The sequence below is a fragment of the Polyodon spathula genome, chromosome 4 (assembly GCF_017654505.1).
Source record: "Polyodon spathula isolate WHYD16114869_AA chromosome 4, ASM1765450v1, whole genome shotgun sequence".
NCBI classification, from domain to species: Eukaryota; Metazoa; Chordata; class Actinopteri; order Acipenseriformes; family Polyodontidae; genus Polyodon; species Polyodon spathula.
Window position 1 is genome coordinate 87,451,645 of NC_054537.1, and position 21,398 is coordinate 87,473,042.

Below are 21,398 nucleotides of genomic sequence, written 5' to 3' on the forward strand. Positions count from 1 at the left end.
AGTATTGAAGTATCCTTTTCTGATTGTAACACATCTGTTCATTTAGTAAATCACCTTTTCATAGGGCAATACTTAAACTTTCATTCATACAAATTTTAAAGGACCAGCAAAAACAAGTGTCTTATCAGGAATTCTTATCGAGTCTAATCCAAATGTATGCTGCCATTTTTTAACACTGAAATCTAATTTTGATTACAGTACAATGAAAAGTATTGCACATTGAAAAGCACTGTGCATGTTAATGAAAATCATTTGAAATCTGCATGTCCCAGCTGCAGTGCTAATTTTGCAGCTTAGTGTTTTCTAGTGGTCCCAAATACAGGCACTTTCTAATTACAGGCATTTTTAAACCAAAAAGCAAGGCGCCCACAACATAAGGGATTGAAGAAATCGTAAACACTGCCAACTTGCATCCACAGTTTGCTGTTCATTTGCCAATATTATACCATGTTTCCATGAACCACAAAACCCAGGTATGTGCTTGTGATGAGTCAAAGGGATTTCGGTCTGTGATTCAGCCTCCCGACAGTAGGTGGCATCAAACCAACTCGGGACTTCCCTTACCAAGATCTCGTGACCATGGCAAAAGTCATCTTTTTGAGGGGCGGCACCTTGGTGAGGGGCGGAAGTACGAGTATGTAAATTCCAGCCACTGGAGTCAAGTGAAGGATAAGGACACTTGTCGGTTGGGGATTGGTGTTCCACTGACTACAGAGGCGGGACATTACATACTAAAGGGAACGTACTACTGTGTTCAGGGTTGGTCCGAAAGTAAAATAGGAGGAGTAACGGGTGGAGGGAGAGACTGGTTTGGTGCAGCGGGATTTTTAAAACAAACAAAAAAAAAACACTAACATTTCTTTTGTCTTTTTTTGTTTATGTATGGTTCGCCACGAAGACGATTAAAGACGAGTCATCACGGTTTGTTTTGGATTTCACCCCTGCACTCCTTCCCTCACACCATTTTGTTTTCTTTTGTTATTTAATTATTTTGTTGTGTATAGATAATAAAAATAAATTATTTTATTTCTGTACACATAAATTACTGTCTGGACATTCCATTTAGACACTCTCGCCTCACACGTGGTGTCAGAAGTGAAAATGGATCCAGCTACAGTTTTGGCAATGTTTAGGGAGCAGGAGGAGAAGCGAGAGGAGAGAGAGACACGGCACCAGGAACAGCTCGCCCAGTTCTTTGGACAGCTGGTGGAAAAACTATCAATATCAACATCAGAGAGAGCGGTTGCCCGGATGTTTGCAGCTCAGCCTAAACTTCAGAAGATGACCTCGGAAGATGATCCCGAGGCTTTCTTGATTACTTTTGAGAGAGTGGCAGAGGCTGCAGAGTGGCCTAGGGAACACTGGGCCATGAAATTGGCACCCTGTCTGACAGGGGAAGCTCAGGCAGAGTATTGAGCCCTGACGGCCACGAATGCAGGGGACTATGTTAAAGTAAAAGAAGCCATTCTCTCACACCTCGGGATCACGGAGGAAACATACCGGCGCCGTTTTCGGGAATACCAGCTGTCCAAGGGGATGCGGCCCCGGGTTGCGGGACAATATCTTTTAGATCAGTGCACCCGGTGGCTGCGGCCAGAAGAACATACACCCCAAGAACTGGTGCAGAAAATAGTTATAGAACAGTTTGTGTCTATACTACCGCCAGGGAATCGAGAGTGGATTAAGAGGAATTGACCTACCACTCTCGAGGATGCCATCCTCCTGGCGGAGGCCTACGAAGGCGCCGGGTCAGACCCCACTCCTGCCCCTAAACTAAGCCCAGAGGGGGTAACCAGACCTTCAGACCATGGAGGTCGAGGTTAGCCCCATCCTGGGCGAGAGAGAATCCCCCTAACCTGCCGGTCGCGGACTCGCAGGACAGTTTAACTCCGTTGATGCCTCCTAACCAAGTGTGCTACCAATGTAATGAGCCTGGACACATTGCCAGGAATTGTCCAGTAATGAAGGTGGACCTGGCGACAAGATCCTGGTCAGCAGTAACAGGTAGGAACACTGGGGAATGTCGGGAGGGCCCTTATCAGTTAAGAGTACATGTCGGGGGAAAGAGTATTTACGCATTTGCGGACTCTGGGTGTGCACAAACATTGATTCGGCAAGCTCTCTTGGATGGGGTAGCCTGGGAGCCACAGGGTAAAGTGGCTATCGCCTGTATTCATGGAGAAACTCGGGTTTATCCCACCACTAAAGTTAGACTTATTGTAGGTGATTATTCAGCTTACGTTAAAGTGGCTGTAGCGCAATGTTTACCATACCCTGTTCTCCTGGGAAGAGACTGGACGTTTTTTGATCGTATTTTAGGTCGGGAAATGGTCTTAGTTTCTACCAGGGGACAATTAAAGCAACAGGAGAAAACAACTGGCGAGATTTTTCCGTTGCAATCCGACCTGTTTAACCCTAAAATCCGCCCAAGAAAAACAAAAAGAGAGCGTCGGGTGGAAAAATATGAGGGAACTCTGAGACGACAAGGGGAGGGGTCTGACACAAAAGTAAACCAATCGCTTAAACGGCAAGGAAAGGGAGTAGGTATTCAGTGTAACCGGGGCTGCGAGGTTACTGAGGTGGAAGGTCATGTAATAAAAGACACTCCTCTCTGTGTACCTAACCATTGGGACCGAGATATTGACTTGGGATATGAACAACAAAATGATCCCACGTTACAGTATGCTTGGAAACAGGTTAGATATATCGAGGGGAAGGATATGCAGGAAGGACAACCGGTGGTATTTCCGCATTTTTCTGTATCTGGGCACTTATTATATAGAATAACCCGGGCTCCCGGGACGGGACAGCTCGTAAAACAGTTATTGGTTCCTAGGCCTTTTCAGTCAGAAGTCATGAGATTGGCGCATGACATTCCATTTTCAGGTCATTTGGGAACTGAAAAGACTCAGGAACGAATTCTGGCCCGGTTTTTTTGGCCTGGGGTTTATGGTCTTGTGCGGAAGTATGTATCGGAGTGTCCTGAATGTCAATTAGCTGCCCCTAAGTCAGTTCGCCCCGCACCTCTGGTTCCACTTCCAATTATTGGGGTACCGTTTGAAAGGATTGGTGTAGATTTAGTAGGCCCTCTGGAGGGAACAGAGTCAGGATATCGGTATATTTTAGTAGTAGTGGACTACGCAACGAGATATCCAGAAGCTGTTCCCTTACGCTCTATGAATGCAGTAGCTGTAGCGAATGAATTGGTAAAAATATTCTCTAGGGTGGGAATCCCGAAAGAAATTCTCACTGATCAGGGCACTAATTTTATGTCAGACTGTATTCAGCAACTATATAAATTATTGAAAATCCGTTCAATTAGAACCTCAGTTTTTCATCCTCAAACGGATGGGCTTGTTGAACGATTTAATCAGACTTTGAAAAATATGTTGCGCCGCTTTGTAGATCAAGAAAAACGCAATTGGGCTAAACTGCTTCCCTACTTGCTCTTTGCAGTTCGCGAGGTACCACAATCCTCAACGGGGTTTTCCCCGTTTGAGCTCTTGTACGGTCGGCAGCCGCGGGGTATCTTGGATCTCATAAGAGAAGGCTGGGAAGAACAGTCAAAGGAGTCTAAAAATGTAGTAAAATACGTGTTGCAGTTACGCGATCGCTTAGAATTAGTCGGTCGATTGGCACATGACAATCTCAAAGCGGCACAGCAGAAGCAGCAACAAAGCTACAATAAAAATGCAAGAATTCGGAACTTTCGACCTGGAGATAAAGTGTTGTTATTGTTGCCCTCATCGGAATCTAAGTTGTTTGCTAAATGGCAGGGTCCCTTTCAGGTTATTCGAGCAATTGGTAAAGTCAATTATGAGATCCGACAGCCTGGGCGTCGGAAAGAAAGTCAAATTTATCATGTTAATCTCCTGAAACCGTGGAAAGAACGGGAAGTCCATTTTATATCTCCTGTACAGGAGGGAGAGGATTTTGGACCCTCAATTGAGCCAGAGTCAGCAATTGAGGTCCCGATGGGGGAACAATTAACTCCTGATCAGCGTGAAGAGGTAAGCAATCTAATTAATATGTTCAGTGATGTGTTTTCTAACGTGCCTGGAAGAACGCATTTGATCGAACATGCTATTATCACTCCGCCAGGTCTAAGAGTTAGACAGAGACCGTATCGCATTCCAGAGAGTCGGAGAGATTCTGTTCGAAGGGAGGTGGAGTGTATGTTGAAACTTGGGGTAATTGAACCTTCCCGAAGTGAGTGGTGTAGCCCAATAGTACCAATAGACAAGCCAGATGGGTCACTACGATTATGTATCGATTTTAGGAGGGTGAATGCTATCTCCAAGTTTGATGCATATCCCATGCCTCGAGTAGATGAACTCTTAGACAAACTGGGGCAAGCTCGGTTTATTTCAACTCTGGATCTGACGAAAGGATATTGGCAAATTCCATTAACGAAAGCCTCTCGTGAGAAAACGGCATTTTCAACCCCAGAGGGTCTTTTTCAATTTTGTACTATGCCGTTCGGACTTCATGGAGCGCCTGCTACTTTTCAGAGACTAATGGACAGGGTTTTACAACCTCATCGAGAGTATGCAGCTGCGTATATCGATGATGTAGTCATTTATAGTTCTTCCTGGAGAGAACATTTGACTAGATTAGAAGCCGTCTTACAGTCTCTGAGGAGGGCGGGGCTCACAGCGAACATGGCAAAGTGCGCTATTGGAAAAGAAGAAACTAAATATTTAGGTTTCATAATGGGTAAGGGTAGAGTGAAACCGTTGGTTTCAAAAGTCCAGGCTTTGTTGGATTCACCGGTACCTACCACGAAAACCCAGGTGAGATCACTGTTAGGGTTGGCTGGTTATTACCGCCGCTTTATTCCACACTTTTCCACTATAGCCGCCCCTCTCACTGATCTCACTAAAAAGAACGCTCCAAATAAAATTAAGTGGAGTGCAGAGTGTCAGACAGCCTTTGAATCTATTAAAACTAATTTGAGTCAGGCCCCAGCATTAATAAGCCCGGATTTCAGCCGAGAGTTCGTCCTGCAGACAGATGCATCGCAGACTGGTCTGGGGGCGGTTCTGTCCCAGGAGAGAGATGGTATAGAACACCCGATACTATACATCAGTCGGAAGTTACTGCCCAGAGAACAGAGGTATTCGGTAGTGGAGAAAGAATGCCTGGCAGTGAAATGGGCAGTGGAATCTTTAAAATACTATCTTCTGGGACGACCCTTTGTACTCATCACAGATCACGCTTCTTTAAAGTGGTTTGACACGATGAAGGATTCAAACGCTAGGATTACGCGGTGGTACCTGGCGCTCCAACCCTTCGCCTTTCAAATAAGGTATCGTGCGGGTAAGTTACATCAAAATGCTGATTTTTTTTTCCCGGGAGGGAGGAAAAAGGGAAGGGTTAGAGGTTTCCGAGTGTTCCTTCGGCTCCACTCTGAGGGGTGGGATATGTGATGAGTCAAAGGGATTTCGGTCTGTGATTCAGCCTCCCGACAGTAGATGGCATCAAACCAACTCGGGACTTCCCTTACCAAGATCTCGTGACCATGGCAAAAGTCATCTTTTGAGGGGCGGCACCTTGGTGAGGGGCGGAAGTACGAGTATGTAAATTCCAGCCACTGGAGTCAAGTGAAGGATAAGGACACTTGTCAGTTGGGGATTGGTGTTCCACTGACTACAGAGGCGGGACATTACATACTAAAGGGAACGTACTACTGTGTTCGGGGTTGGTCCGAAAGTAAAATAGGAGGAGTAACGGGTGGAGGGAGAGACTGGTTTGGTGCAGCGGGATTTTTAAAACAAACAAAAAAAAAACACTAACATTTCTTTTGTCTTTTTTTGTTTATGTATGGTTCGCCACGAAGACGATTAAAGACGAGTCATCACGGTTTGTTTTGGATTTCACCCCTGCACTCCTTCCCTCACACCATTTTGTTTTCTTTTGTTATTTAATTATTTTGCTGTGTATAGATAATAAAAATAAATTATTTTATTTCTGTACACATAAATTTCTGTCTGGACATTCCATTTAATACACTCTCGCCTCACAGTGCTCCTGTTGCCCCCCCACACCTCCATTTCCATATTTTTAAATTACTCCAGTTGGCTCCCGATTCAGGCGGGAGCCCTAATTCTCTGGTCTGATTTCACTGCTCGGGCTGGCTTGAATTCTAAAGTCTGAATTAAGGCTGGGAAGAAATGACATCACTAAATGTCAATCAAAACTGTTGTAGGCGGCAGGAACATACCATATAACGGGACATTTTGGCTGCTATTAAATTGGTGGATTTGCTACCTTGGTGTTCGACGGTTTTGGCCTAGCTAAAACAGTATCTCGTTTACATTAACTCGTTATACTAGCATCTACAATGTCACTACAGCAACTTGGAGAACAACTAAAAAGGCCTTCTAATCAGTTAGACTGGCAAGCACTGGTAAAATCAGCTCTGTTTTATACGGTGCAGAACAAATTAATTAATATTTTGTTTTGTTTATGGATTTTGCAATATCTGCACTGTGGGTGTCTTTAGTAATATCTACAACGTATCGACAATAACAATTAACCATCAATCAAACAAGTGTGGCATAAACAATTGTGACTGTTAATTAAACCCTTTTAAAAGAAAAAAAAAAACACTAAAAATGCTTTCCATAAAAAAGAACAGTCCAGGGCTTACAAGTGGCACATCTAGTAAAGGTGCTCTGTGTGGAGTGCAGGTTGGGCACTATAGCCTGGAGATCATGAGTTTAAATCCAGGCTATGTCATTGCTGACTGTGACTGGGAGTTCCTGGGGGGCGGTGCACAATTGGCCAAGTGCCGCCTGGATAGGGAGGGCTTAGGTCGGCAGGGCAATCCACGGATCGCCGCGTACCAGCAACTACTGTGGATGCAAAAGAATGTTTAGCTGATTTATATTTTAAATCACTGACAATTTGACTGTAATGCAGTCTGCACCGAATGCACGTCTTGACCTGTAAGTATATCCTGCTCAACTCACATGATAATTTGGGTAACTCGGAAAAGCATGGAAACGCCTCCATTTTTCTCAACTTGAGTTGTCCTTCAACTTGAGTTCTGGGAGAATTTGAGCGCACTTGAGTCGACTTCAGTTGGCTGTCCATGGAAACGAGGTAATATTGTATCCCGGTTTGTCAGAATGGTTAACAAAGCGTTTGCGGGAATGTTGAAATCTGCTGCAACATCTTTCTAGGATAATGCACATTGTTTACATTGTCACTCATTTCATCCTGCATGGAAATAGTTTTGATGGGTGAGCACTATGGCAACTTGAAAACTGTGCCTATGGCAACTCGAAATGCATCATAGACTCAATAGTCACAAAACAGTACTGAAATACAGTACAGCAGTGCACATCTGAATGCAGGTTAATACATTTACCAACACCCTTTACACTCAGCTTCCAAAATAATTTGCACAAACAGGAAATGCATGTTAAGCGAATTTGTATTATAAGAATAATTTACAATAAGCACAACAAACCCATAGAAAAACCTATACAATGCATTTACTGGAATGCTTAATAGTAAACCAATAAGTAGAGTAACAAATTCACACTAAAAAAAAAAAAAAAAGCTATTTTCCAGTTGAACAGTTTGAGTTGTTTGCTTTAACACTTGTTACCTTGGGTCCTTGTATATCCTCTCCAGGTAAACCTGGGGGTCCTGGTGGACCAGCCTGACCAACAGGTCCCTGAATAAGAAAAAAAAAAAAGAAATAACACACCAAGCAAGCAGTATTTTTAACAGGAACTCTCCAAAGCTGTAAATGAAATCTAGTTGGGCCTTCACCATCAATGCTCTGTGACCAATACGGGTACTAACCACAGCATTATACTCTCAATAACGTTGTCTTTGTATGCACAATACATGCAGAAAGCACGATAACACTACAATACACATCATCAGAAAACATATGATCCAACATTGTTAACAGCAAAAAGTAACTGATTTTCTCAATTGTTTCAAACCTTAGGTCCGACAGCTCCAATTCCATGGAGTCCAGCTGGTCCTGGAAAGCCTGGTAATCCTCGGTCTCCCTGAAACACCATCGAGAATATTAAACACCAAGTGAAGGTGTGAGTTGACAGTGGACCACTATATCAACTATGTAGTCAACTGTTCCTAATGGAACTGAAGCACTAGCCTGCAGTAGAGTTTGCAGGTTTACTTTAACTGGTCATTTATATTGTAAATTACACTGCTCAAGATTTTGTGCATTTTGGACCTGTCCGTCAGAGCTTATTCGTGATTTGTTTTCCGCTGCAATTATATATTTTTATAAGAAATCTTGATCTTTGCTGAGGGAGCTCTCAAAATACAAAATAAATAAATAAACCACTGACGTGACTTTTTCCAAATGAACAAATGTAATAAAACCTTCAGGAAACATTTAAAAAAAAACAAGCCCTGCAGAATAACACAAACCAGTAATTTCATGACTCAAAAGCATTATTTACCTTTGAACCAGGCAGCCCTTTTCCTTCAGGGCCTGCTTCTCCTGGAAGCCCTGGTAATCCAGGTGGTCCCTAAAAAAGGTAGGTGCACAAGAATATCATACCAAGAGACAGAAGTTATTTACAAGGAACAGGTTCCACAAACTTGTCCAGTCAGTGTCACTGGGTTATTAGGAGAACCAGCATTGCTCCATTGTTGGGGTGAGGTTTGCTTTGTATGACGATACAGCAAGATGTGTATATAATCTTTAGCGATATCTGTACGGTCACTAACTAACATCTTTCATATACAAGCAAAAGATAGTATTTTTAACATAACAAATGGATGCGTAGCAAGATATAGTCAGAACACAATGGGTTTTTTTTTTTTTTTGTTTTTGTTTTTTTTTAATTGGATAAATAAATAAATAATGTAAAACGTGTGGCATAGCTATTACAGTACTAGTCTTTTTTAGAAAAGTGAACTCATAAACATGAAGTACAAGAATTCTGGCTGCAATTCAGATTTGAAATGTAGAAATCATACCTGAATGCCAGGATAGCCGTCCCCTTTTGGTCCAATTGGTCCTGGAGGTCCAGGCAATCCTCTTTCACCCTAGAAACAAATTAAACAGATTTAAACTGAACGCAGAGACACACACTTCAGCATACTGTAGAGCATTATCCTCTGGAATCCCTTATCACGTCTTTTTTTTTGTTTCACTGTGCATAAAAATAGGGGGAATAAAATACCACTATAAAAAACCACTTGTACACATTCTTCATGCTGTATCACAACTTCTGAAAAATGTTTGTGTTCCCTTGTTTTGAAAAGGTAATATGGGCCATGCAGATTCAATTTCTTTTACTAAAGTTTGCTGGGAGTGACCGCAATGCTGCTACTCACTATACTGCTGTCTATATACCTTTGGTCCAGGTATTCCAATTCCTGGGTCCCCGACTGGTCCAGATGGTCCTACTGGACCTGGGTCACCCTGTCATTTAAAAAGAACAGTCAAAACTTAAAACAAACACACATGCTTTTTCTTGTGCAGTCTGAAACATTATTCCAAGTACTGTACCACCAGGATCCCTTTCATCAGTAATCAATTTTTCTCTCTACGTATATATGTGCTGGCTTGTCAGTTGTGCTGGGAACAGATAAATACAGACAGATAGGAAGAAAAGGATTACAGAATCACTTACTTTTGGCCCTTGAATTCCCCGACCAGACGGGCCTGGCTTCCCAGTTTGGCCAGTATTTCCTGTCACACCCTAAAATGAGAAAGAAATAACACACCTACGTAAAAATCTAGGATAAATATACTGAAAAGCAGTTACTACATTTCAAGACTTCACATAAATACAAACACCAGTAGGACTGGTTAGATCTTTACTTTTTTTTTGTTACGCAGAACCGCTATGTTTTCTGTTTATTCTACTACATTTGTTACAACATTTGAAACCGAACCTTTTTATTCTGGCCATTGAAATATAGAAAACAAATCTGAAACACACAAAAGATCAAATATATTATGTAACTTTTTTTTTATTTTTTATTGTGAGCTAATTTAGCAGCAAAGTGCAGAGAAAACAGTCTAAGTTGTTTTGTATAATGTCACAGATGCTTCTGGCACGTCCCTTTTGTGCTATAAGTCATTAGATCCTTTTGCATGGAAGGCCTTGGTTGCAAGGGTGTGCGGTTCATTGAAAGAAGCAGGAATTGCAAATTAGCAAAAACAAAAGGGTTACCCTTTTTTAGGCAGAACAATATTTAAAACTAAAAAGACCTATTTGATTTTATTTGATTGTGTTGTTACTAAACATAGAGGTTTTAAATAATAAAAAAAAAGTATTCTGATCTAATAATAAAATGACACAATTCTCTGAAGAGAAATAATATGTTTTAAGTATTTTGATCTAATAAGAAACATAATATTTAAACTAACAAGTGTTTTTGCTTGTTAAAGGCTCTACTGTAATACAAATAAACTGTAAAAGCAGGAGTGAGCATTTAATTTAATCAATTTAAGAAATAGTTCTGTTTCTTTCTCCAACTAAACAAAAATATTTTAGACATTACAATATCCATTAAAGACTATAAATGCTTAGTTTATATACAGGTTTTTACTGCATTAAAGATATCAAATAAAGAGTAAACTGTATTCAATAATTTAGTACGCAAAAAAAAAAAACTATAGAAAAATAGCCTTGCCCTTATCTGCTTGCAAGCAGAGCGGTGCTAGACATGGAAGGTTCTTTTTGGCAGTTTTTGCTTGTAGTCCGCAGTTTTGAATCCTGGGTCTTTCTATGATTAGTGGATCTGCCAGTCGTACCGAGCATTCCACGAATTAGGGGAGTTGTGTCCAGTATTATTAGTTATTTGCAAATAACTAGCAACTTTCTTTGGAAGAAAACTACCTTAATGCGGTGAATTTGGAGACGCGCTTACAATGGTGTTTCATATTAACCAAAACAATAGTCTTGACAAGAAAACAGGGTGTCTGAATTTTGCTTGAGCTGCAACTTTTAGAAACAGAGAGATCAGACATAGTCCGAGAATGGTACAAGTTAATATAAGGCTACTGTATTTAACATGTTTTATTTAAATGAAACTAACTGAACTGACCACTGTATGCTTATTCAAAGGCAGTCTTTGTCCCATACTTTGTTAACACACATTTGTATATGAAGTTAAACTGACCCATTGACAACACACTGAAAAGGTAACATAATATGCGGCTAAGAGGGGCATATATTTTTTGACCCAGCGTAATATAATCAAATAGAGCTACTGTTACATATTAAAAACATCTCTCATATATGCACACATACTTGTATTATATTATAGCAAGGATTCTGTGAACTTTGGTCCACCTGACTTTTTAGAAAAAGGAGGAGTTTGAAAAAGGAGCAATGAAATAATGTTCTAATATTTTTTGGCAAGAGGTTCTATCCAATCAGTTTTGAAAAATGAGTTGACCAGATCCTTCTAGAATGTATAATTAACTAAAAGATAAGAAATGTCAAGGCCGAGTGATGATTAGATTTACTTGGGACTTCTGATATATTCAATGGAGGCAAAATCCTATATAAGCCCAGAGCAAGACCCCATTTGATATCGCGCGACTTGCTGACTACAAGTTGTGTGATCCATGCTCTGAGGATCTCTGAAAAACTGATTGCTGTTAGGTCAATGTCAAGTCTCTGCCTTTTGAAGACAGTTCTTATTTTGCAATATATCCTATACTACACTTCCATATACTTGAAGGTAAGCATATATTTGAATTTAAAATCTATTTTCCATTGATTCATTGCTATACGGTATAGAAATTATGTTTTAGTGTTAAGAGAGTGACATATATATATATTGAATGTTCTAGAATTTACCGGTGGGCTTTTTTAGCTTTTTGCATTTTACAGCCTAAGGGCTAAATATATGATAACCATATTTGTATTACTGTATTGAAGTACTAATGCTGTTTAACCTGTAAAGGCACTGGAAATGCCCAGGCTGCCAATTAGCAGGGATCCAAAGTAGCTTGTAACGACTTGATCCATTTAAAGCATTTAATAAATCGAAAAGAGCACTTGCACTGCTCTGATTTGTCAAAACTTCAAATGAAATGGGTCTGTGTGTTTTTCTTGATTATTAAAAAGTAATTTGGATATGTTGCAAGCCCAGTGCATGAACAAAACAAGTACAGGAGTTTAAAACATCTCTGTCCTCTTTGAACGTCTCCCCTGAGTTTAAGAGTGTGCTCAGATTATATATATATAATGCTTATCCCTGCGATTTCCTGACAATAACATATTTAATTAAATAATTGTATAATTGTTTAATTTATGAGTCAGGCTCATAACACTACCTTGGTTGAAGATTTTGAGAAATTACTCAAATGATCGAGACCTGGAACAATTCTGTATGTGGATGTGAACAAACAAGCAAGTACATGCATTTATATACTTAAGAAACACCTCACTAAATCCCTCAGAAATCAGGTTATATCTTACCTGACCATTAAAAAAAATATATACAGTTAAAACCTAAGGGGTAGATTGAGGTAAGACAGCAACACAAGAAAGAAGCAATACAGCTTTAACTGAGAAAACGGAAATGCTAGGATACTGATACCAAGTACATGACCCAATATTTTGCATTTATTTCCAAAGGTAATGAAACATCATGTCGCCATTGAAAAACATACAAACAAACAAACGAAAACTTTAAGGACCTCAAAAAAAATCACAAGTGCATGAGCAAAATGGACTGCATTTGTCCATCACTGCACTTGCAAACTAGCTTTTTTTTTTGCTGGGCCTTTTGCAAGTTGCGCTGGAGTCATATCAAATTAGGCGTTTTATTTACTGCATACATGTACTTCCAAATATGTACAGCCAAGATTCATTGGCTAATCACCACTACGAGGAAATCTGAGCTATTACACTCAATCCTCATTAAAACAAACTTGGATGAAACACATTTCCTGGCATTACAAATGTTCTACATGGTCCTGGCCAAATTTACCAGTCGCTTATTGTAAATTAGTCTTATAATACAAATTCGCTTAACATGCATTTCCTGTTTGTGCAAATTATTTTGGGGCCCCCTTCCAAGTTAGAAAAATTTGAATTTAATGAATTGCCCTAATTCAAACAGCTGAGTGTAAAGGGTGTTGGTAAATGTATTAACCTGCATTCAGATGTGCACTGCTGTACTGTATTTCAGTACTGTTTTGTGACTATTGAGTCTATGATGCATTTCGAGTTGCCATAGGCACAGTTTTCAAGTTGCCATAGTGCTCACCCATCAAAACTATTTCCACGCGGGATGAAATGAGTGACCAGTGTAAACAATGTGCATTATCCTAGAAAGATGTTGCAGCAGATTTCAACATTCCCTCAAACGCTTTGTTAACCATTCTGACAAACCGGGATACAATATTACCTCGTTTCCATGGACAGCCAACTGAAGTCGACTCAAGTGCACTCAAATTCTCCCAGAACTCAAGCTGAAAGACAACTCAAGTTGAGGAAAATGGAGGCGTTTCCATGCTTTTCCGAGTTATCCGAATTATCATGTGAGTTGGGCAGGATATACTTACAGGTCAAGACGTGCATTCGGTGCAGACTGCATTACAGTCAAATTGTCAGTGATTTAAAATATAAATCAGCTAAACATTCTTTTGCATCCACAGTAGTTGCTGGTACGCGGTGATCCGTGGATTGCCCTGCCGACCTAAGCCCTCCCTATCCAGGCGGCACTTGGCCAATTGTGCACCGCCCCCCGGGAACTCCCAGTCACAGTCAGCAATGACATAGCCTGGATTTGAACTCATGATCTCCAGGCTATAGGGCCCAACCTGCACTCCACACAGAGCACCTTTACTAGATGTGCCACTTTAAGCCCTGGACTGTTCTTTTTTATGTAAAGCATTTTTAGTGTTTTTTTTTCTTTTAAAAGGGTTTAATTAACAGTCACAATTGTTTATGCCACACTTGTTTGATTGATGGTTAATTGTTATTGTCGATACGTTGTAGATATTACTAAAGACACCCACAGTGCAGATATTGCAAAATCCATAAACAAAACAAAATATTAAAATTAATTTGTTCTGCACCGTATAAAACAGAGCTGATTTTACCAGTGCTTGCCAGTCTAACTGATTAGAAGGCCTTTTTAGTTGTTCTCCAAGTTGCTGTAGTGACATTGTAGATGCTAGTATAACGAGTTAATGTAAACAAGATACTGTTTTAGCTAGGCCAAAACCGTCGAACACCAAGGTAGCAAATCCACCAATTTAATAGCAGCCAAAATGTCCCGTTATACGGTATGTTCCTGCCGCCTACAACAGTTTTGATTGACATTTAGTGATGTCATTTCTTCCCAGCCTTAATTCAGACTTTAGAATTCAAGCCAGCCCGAGCAGTGAAATCAGACCAGAGAATTAGGGCTCCCGCCTGAATCGGGAGCCAACTGGAGTAATTTAAAAATATGGAAATGGAGGTGTGGGGGGACAACAGGAGCACATACCTGGGTTTTGTGGTTCATGGAAACATGGTATAATATTGGCAAATGAACAGCAAACTGTGGATGCAAGTTGGCAGTGTTTACGATTTCTTCAATCCCTTATGTTGTGGGCGCCTTGCTTTTTGGTTTAAAAATGCCTGTAATTAGAAAGTGCCTGTATTTGGGACCACTAGAAAACACTAAGCTGCAAAATTAGCACTGCAGCTGGGACATGCAGATTTCAAATGATTTTCATTAACATGCACAGTGCTTTTCAATGTGCAATACTTTTCATTGTACTGTAATCAAAATTAGATTTCAGTGTTAAAAAATGGCAGCATACATTTGGATTAGACTCGATAAGAATTCCTGATAAGACACTTGTTTTTGCTGGTCCTTTAAAATTTGTATGAATGAAAGTTTAAGTATTGCCCTATGAAAAGGTGATTTACTAAATGAACAGATGTGTTACAATCAGAAAAGGATACTTCAATACTATAGTTGTGATATTGCACTTGTCTGTGCTTTTTATCATTTTAAATGCGTTCCTGTTTCATAATGTAATTATGAGTACATGTGAAGTAAATATAATTGAAACATTGGCAACCTTAATTGGACTGAGCATTGCGACCAATGACGGCATACTTGTTGTTATTGAATAATTAGAAACAAACTGGATTAGCACAACGTGCAGGATGGACTGAGAGCTGCTTTTGGGGTTTTGACTTCCGTTTGGTTTTTGTTGCTGCTGAGGGGTCAGTGACAGGGTTCAAGGCTGCCTGTGGAACTGAACTGAACTGAAATGTAACTAAACAAACTGAATCAAGCTATTCGCTGTGTGAGACTCTGGGGGGACTTGTCATTGAAGGGAAGTTTTCTTTCTGTACTTTATTTACTATTTTATTGTATTTGATTGTGTTCATCTTTTTGCTGGGTTATGTGCAATAGCCTACTGATAACTGTGGACATTCAAATCTGTTACCTACTCATAGTGCATTTATTGTTGTTCTTAAACAAAATAACCAGGCCTACAAGTACTGCTGAAATGCCATAAATAGTCTATGAACTACTGATAATTGGGCTTGCTTAAATACAACTTTTACTGTTGCTAATACGTACTGAATGGTTTATGAATTACTGATATAATAACCTGGGTTTAAACCGTAATGTTAACTGGCTGTTAATACGCACTGAATGGTTTATAAGTTATTGATATAATAGAATCTAGTTTTAATGCAATATTGTGATACTCAGTAATTGTGCCTAGTGATTGAGTTGCCATGGTCTTGCCAATTATCCATACAGCAATTAATCTAATGATTTGTGTTTGTGTTATAATTGAAATGTATGTGTGATCGTTTTGCACTGAAGTTGTTGTCTCTTGATTGTGTGGTTTTTCTCTTATGATTTGAATAGTGTACCAAATACTTAATAGTTTTATTTGATTTGTTTAGTTGCACATATTGGTTTTAAGTGTAATATTTGATTGTTTTATATTGAAGTTTGGTTTATTGCTGTATGGTAATTTAACTGAAGGCTTAACTGTAATATATAGTAATTTGTTCTATGAGAACTGACTGGATCAAACATTTTTGTTGGTTATTGTAACTGTTTTTCTAGCCTTGTCCACTCTGCCTGTACTAAATTGTTTACCAGATCATTTTTATACTCCCTTTTAAAGTAAAGATATCGTTTTTGATTCTAGCTGTTTCCTGGTGCTTCGCTCTGTTCCCTAGCTACCGTAACTATACAACATTCTGCTTCTACAGTTACTTATCCGGATCGCCACGGTTAAGGTGGTGGCAGCTACACTCTACTCTGTTTCAATCCAGTTAGAACACAACCTAGCCCGGTCAGGTTTCATTACAATACCTTAGGCCCCATTGCTCCAACTTGTCCCTGTAATCCAGGTAATCCTCTTGACCCTCTGTCCCCTTTGTCTCCCTGAATAAGCAAAAACAACAAACAAAGCGTAATTATAAATATCAAAATGAAATGAGTGAAGAGCTCCTGTGCTCTCCTCAATGTACAGCAGGCATAGTAGATGCTAATCCAAACCAGTCCCTGTTCATATTTGCAATTTGTTTGGGGTACCATCTAAAATGCATATTATACAAATCAGAAAAACAACCCCAAAAATTTAATACAGAAACAGCTGTAAGTGTTTCACGAACTTATCACAGAATTGTTATGATTGCATAGTTTGAGCCTACTATAATATTCATGAGAGGTAAGAATGTGCTTAATATCAGACAGTGCTTTTAAATCTGTTTAATAGCTAACATGTTTAAACAAAAATAGAGGTAGTGTGGTGGGAAAATTACAATGTTGTTACTGCTATGATTGTTTAGGGTTTCCATGCTCAGGTTTAAATGCTATTACTGGTTATAAGATTTAGGTATAATATAATAATAATGTATTAGGTACTGGTAGTTGTTTTTTAACATACTTCCTCTTACTTGCTGCTGGGCAAGCGGCCCCTATAAGGAATGGGAACATACTGACTACTAGCAGGAAAGAGGAAGTTCTCTTTATTTATCAACAGCAAGCTGCATCCGTGACAGTTCTTAGAAATGTCACCAACTTAGAATAGGTCTAATTTTAGGACGCTTGCAATTTAGATAAGTTGTTATTGTTGCATATGATTGGTCTCATCTTAATCTTCCAAGTTGTTGCTATTCGCGGATATTGAGTTAAGCTTCTGTGATTGGCTCATAATAACTGCGGTTTACAAGGTATATATTATGCTTACTGACTCTGCGAAGTCAGAGCATAGCTTGGTATTCCTAAACACCTGCGTGTGCTGAGTGTGCTCTCGGGTTTGCAAACTATTAAACTTGCTTACTCAATCTTGTTTGTTCTACTGAGTCTCTGTCTTAACCAAGAGTTTGAGGTGTAAACTTCCTATAATAGCAGCGGTTGATTTTCTGATAATTTAGGAGCGGTTTTGCTAATATTTCGGATTAATTAAATGTACATTGCATTAGAAAGGGTGTTTACAATGACTTTGTAAGATTTTTGAGGGCGGTTAAATGCAATTATTTGTTAAATGTTTCCATTAAGATTCCCTTGTAACACAAAATAAATTTGTCAATGGGCTGTCCTAAAATGATGTCAATAAGCTAACAGTACTACTAATTCAATTGAAGTTTTGAAACTATGTACTATTAATATGTGCTTTGTTTTATGGTTACCCATCCTTACTCAGCAATGCCACCATCAGAATAACTACACTGTTTGACTAACTTAATTCAAGGTAAACCAAAATATGTGTCTGGTAAAACATGTCCAATTCTTACCTCCAAATCAATTCATTTTCAATGAGGCTCCAATTACTGGAGTATTTTGTTTTAAAATCTGAGGCTAACGCTTTATTGATTGGGCTGCACAGAGATTTTGGCTTGCTGCTGAGATTTCAGTGGTTTTATCAGTGACAGCCTGGACTGTATATCTCGACTATTATATATGGTATTTGTAATCTATCTATCTATCTATATATATCTATATCTATATATATATATATCTATATATATATATATATATATATATATATATATATAATGTACAGTAAATTGTTAACCTATTTTGAGATTATTCAGAGAAGTCTATTGTGTCCTTTCCCAAGTGCCCCTTAAAAAAAAAAAAAAAAAAAATTATATTGAGTTTCTTGGCCCTGTGTTGTTTGATCTGAAGTTGTGGCATAAATATTTCTTAAAACAGGATTTGCAATGAGATTACTGGAGAGTCCTTGAATTTGAGACTACCCCTCCAGGCATTCCACACTTGTGACACGCATTTCCGTGTATGGTAACGATGACAGTAATTACATCAAAATTCTAAAAAAAACACGTACCAAAAGTCGTTGTAAACTTAGCCATAATTAACCATTATCTAGACTGTTGAGATGTTGGCTCCAGTAGGAACTCTAGATACCTTTTCTCCAGATATTCCTTTTCCAGGAGCCCCCTCAGGTCCCACCGGTCCTTGAGAACCTGTTTCACCCTAGTTTCAAAAAGAAAAATAAATGTTATACATAATACACAATACTGCAGGTTATGGTGGTCTGCAATAGTTTTCATACAGTATTTTATACTGACAGTTAAGGTACTGAGTTTGTACAAAAATCATGGATTCAAAACCAGTGTTCAGAATCAAATGGGCCCACTACAGCACTGTATACAAAAGTTAACTGCTACACTTTTAAAAACTTGCCTTGAAATCTTGAGGACATTTTAATCTAAGGACCTGTGGATAACCACCAAGCATATTACTTCAATCCATTTCCCACATTTGCCTCTGTGCACCCTTCAGTCTATATAATGCAGCAATTATTAGGGCTGTCCCTTGATTCAAAATTTTGATCGGTTCATTTATTAGTTGATTAAAATGGCAGATTAATCCGTGCACATTTTTAATAAATGTAACGATCTTATAGCGGCTGTCCTGCCTTGTAATACTAAAAAATCAATATTGTAGCGTTTGTCAGGTTTGAGGGAAGCAGGACTCCAGAGACAAGGTGGCATTACAATAGTATCGATTTGTTAATTTAAGGAAACCGATGGAAACAACGAATCCCACTCTCTTTCTTCCTCGTTCTCACTCTCAGACTCTCGACCACTTCACAGTGCAAGGTCCCTTTTCTCTCAGCCTGACCTCCATCATGGCCTCTCACTGCATCCCTTCAGGTTCCAATCTTGGTGCAGTCTCTCGCTGAGGAGGCTTGCTCCCCCTATATACAGCCTCAGAGAGGCCCCCCCCATCACCCAGATTGACCAGTCAGATCCATTCCCTGCAACCATCTGGCTCCCGCTAATTCTGGACAGTGGCGAAGAATGATTCCGACTGCTACAGCACTAGACATTGGGATAGTAAAGTAGAGCCTTAAAAGGATATCGACTTGTAAAAACAGAGAGCGCATGTCTGGTCTTTCTGTTATTTCTACTATGGTGCCAATTTTTGTCACGTTTGTGATGCATGTCGTTGATGATTTATTATTTTCAAGAGATCTGGCAGCATTGCAAGCTGTATAAAAAGTCTGTCAAATGCAATGACACTAGAGTAAGTATCCACAATCTTTTCTGGTACTTGATGACTTGGCAGATGACTTGCCATTGACAGTGGTTATGAGCACTTTTTCAATGCTCATGAGAAGTAACAAAGTGGGCTGGTCAACTCTGCAGTTCAGTTCAGTGGTGAGCAAGTCAATCAGCTCAAAGAATTGGCTTCTGAAGTAGTCCTCAGGATTTGTCCACTGATGAGACTCTACTCCACCATCATAGCGACGTGGCACTCTTCTTCTCGGGGGAGCCTCTGTAAGTCCAGTTCCAGTTTGCTGGGCATCCTCAAAGATTGTGTGAAATTCTTCTGACCCTCTCATTTTGGTCAGATGAGTGCACAGCATTTCAACAGTAGAATTAACAGTCTCTGATGTGATACTGACTGCAGCACCCTAGCCACTTCTTCAGCTGCTGAGAAAATCTTGAAAGACACTTTAAGACCAAGAAAGAAATCAAAGCGTGTCATCAGTGCTCAAAGTCCAGGTGCATTCTTCAATGCTTCTGTATTACCCCTGGCGGCAATTAGATCCTCTAAAGTGTCATAAATAGCTTTGTAATTGTACAATACTGATTCAATTGCCCAACTTCTTGCTGTCCAGCAAGTGGGACAGACAGGCTTCAGGGAATGAAAACCATCATGTGGGCAGGAGAAGGATACTCGAATGTTTTCAAAAAGGGCAAGTGTTTTTGGCGATGAATTAATAGTTTCATGAAGATCGCGCAGCAAACTCAAAGCACTTTGAATCATGGCACATGTGCCATGTGCAGAATAAGATTCAAACTGTGGTTCATACAATGAACTGAAACCGGTTTTGCATTAACGTCTTTGATTCGTTTACCTACGTCTGACATCTCGCCCTGGACGACTGATGCACCATCGTAAGTTTGTCCTCTCATGCAATCCATATCGAATCCGCAACGTCCTAATTATTGTCAAGAAAATTTATTCCGAGTCTGTTTTTTGGCAGTCGTGCATTCCACGACATAATCCTGCAGCACGCACTGTACTGATAAAGATAACTGCTCATGTCCAGCTACATCTTGTGTTTTGTCATCTATAATTGAATGGATTTCTGCAGCCCTAATCTGTGACAGAAGAATGCTGAGACACTCTCTATATATTTGCTTGATTAGTTCATTCATAATATCATGTGATGCATACCTTCCATTCTTCATAAAGGCTTGTAACTTGGGGTAATTTTGCGACACTGGCTCGACTAATTTTCAGAAGTTACTTTCTGTGTGACCTCTAACAACGAGGCCCTGTCTTACAAGTATTGCAAACAGCAGTTGTTCTAACAGACATCGCTGGTTCTTTTCCTGATCAGCAAGCTTTTGATGGACGAGCTGTGCATGAACAGGTAGGTGCTTGTTTCAAGTAAGCACTGCGCTTTAGCAAACACTCCCTGTAAAAATGTGAATTTTCATGGGAATCTAAATTTGCAGTACAATTCTTCCAGTTATTTTTGCTGACTTTCACAAAATGCCTTTCAGTCTATAGCAGACAGTGATTACATCAGCTAAGGGTAACAGTTAACCCTAAAGCTTCTGAACAACATTACATCCCACACCTAGGCCATCACCTCTGATAACAATGGCTCTGTTTTGATCTTATCTTGGGCTATACCCTATCTTTTGTCCCACTGAACTTTCTGGTAGCACAGCTGTAAATTGCACCAGACACACCTTACCTTCAAGCTTGTACAAATCCTGTATAATAATCTACTGTAACTCCATTTGTGTCAATAGTCTTTGTTGACTCATCCCTCGTACACATTGAATAAAATATCTAGCGCTGATAATCAAGCTAAATCCTGAGTCTCTTTGGATAGTGGAGAATAAATCCACCACAGCACTCATTCAAGTTTGTGGCAAAGTGGCTGCTGATCGTGAACAGATGTA

The 21,398-nt window shown here is 39.6% G+C and overlaps 1 protein-coding gene across 1 annotated transcript in view; it reads right to left on the bottom strand.

Annotated features, from left to right (window-relative positions):
- Positions 1-21,398, bottom strand: part of LOC121315049 (collagen alpha-1(XXVIII) chain-like) — an 87,346-nt gene that overhangs the window by 23,872 nt on the left and 42,076 nt on the right. The window contains exons 20-27 of the mRNA XM_041248930.1: positions 18,373-18,441; positions 16,312-16,383; positions 9,636-9,704; positions 9,356-9,424; positions 8,977-9,045; positions 8,454-8,522; positions 7,965-8,033; positions 7,619-7,687 (exon numbers count right to left, since the gene is read on the bottom strand). Of these exons, the coding sequence (XP_041104864.1) occupies positions 7,619-7,687; positions 7,965-8,033; positions 8,454-8,522; positions 8,977-9,045; positions 9,356-9,424; positions 9,636-9,704; positions 16,312-16,383; positions 18,373-18,441 (555 nt within the window). The remainder of the gene's footprint in view (positions 1-7,618; positions 7,688-7,964; positions 8,034-8,453; positions 8,523-8,976; positions 9,046-9,355; positions 9,425-9,635; positions 9,705-16,311; positions 16,384-18,372; positions 18,442-21,398) is intronic.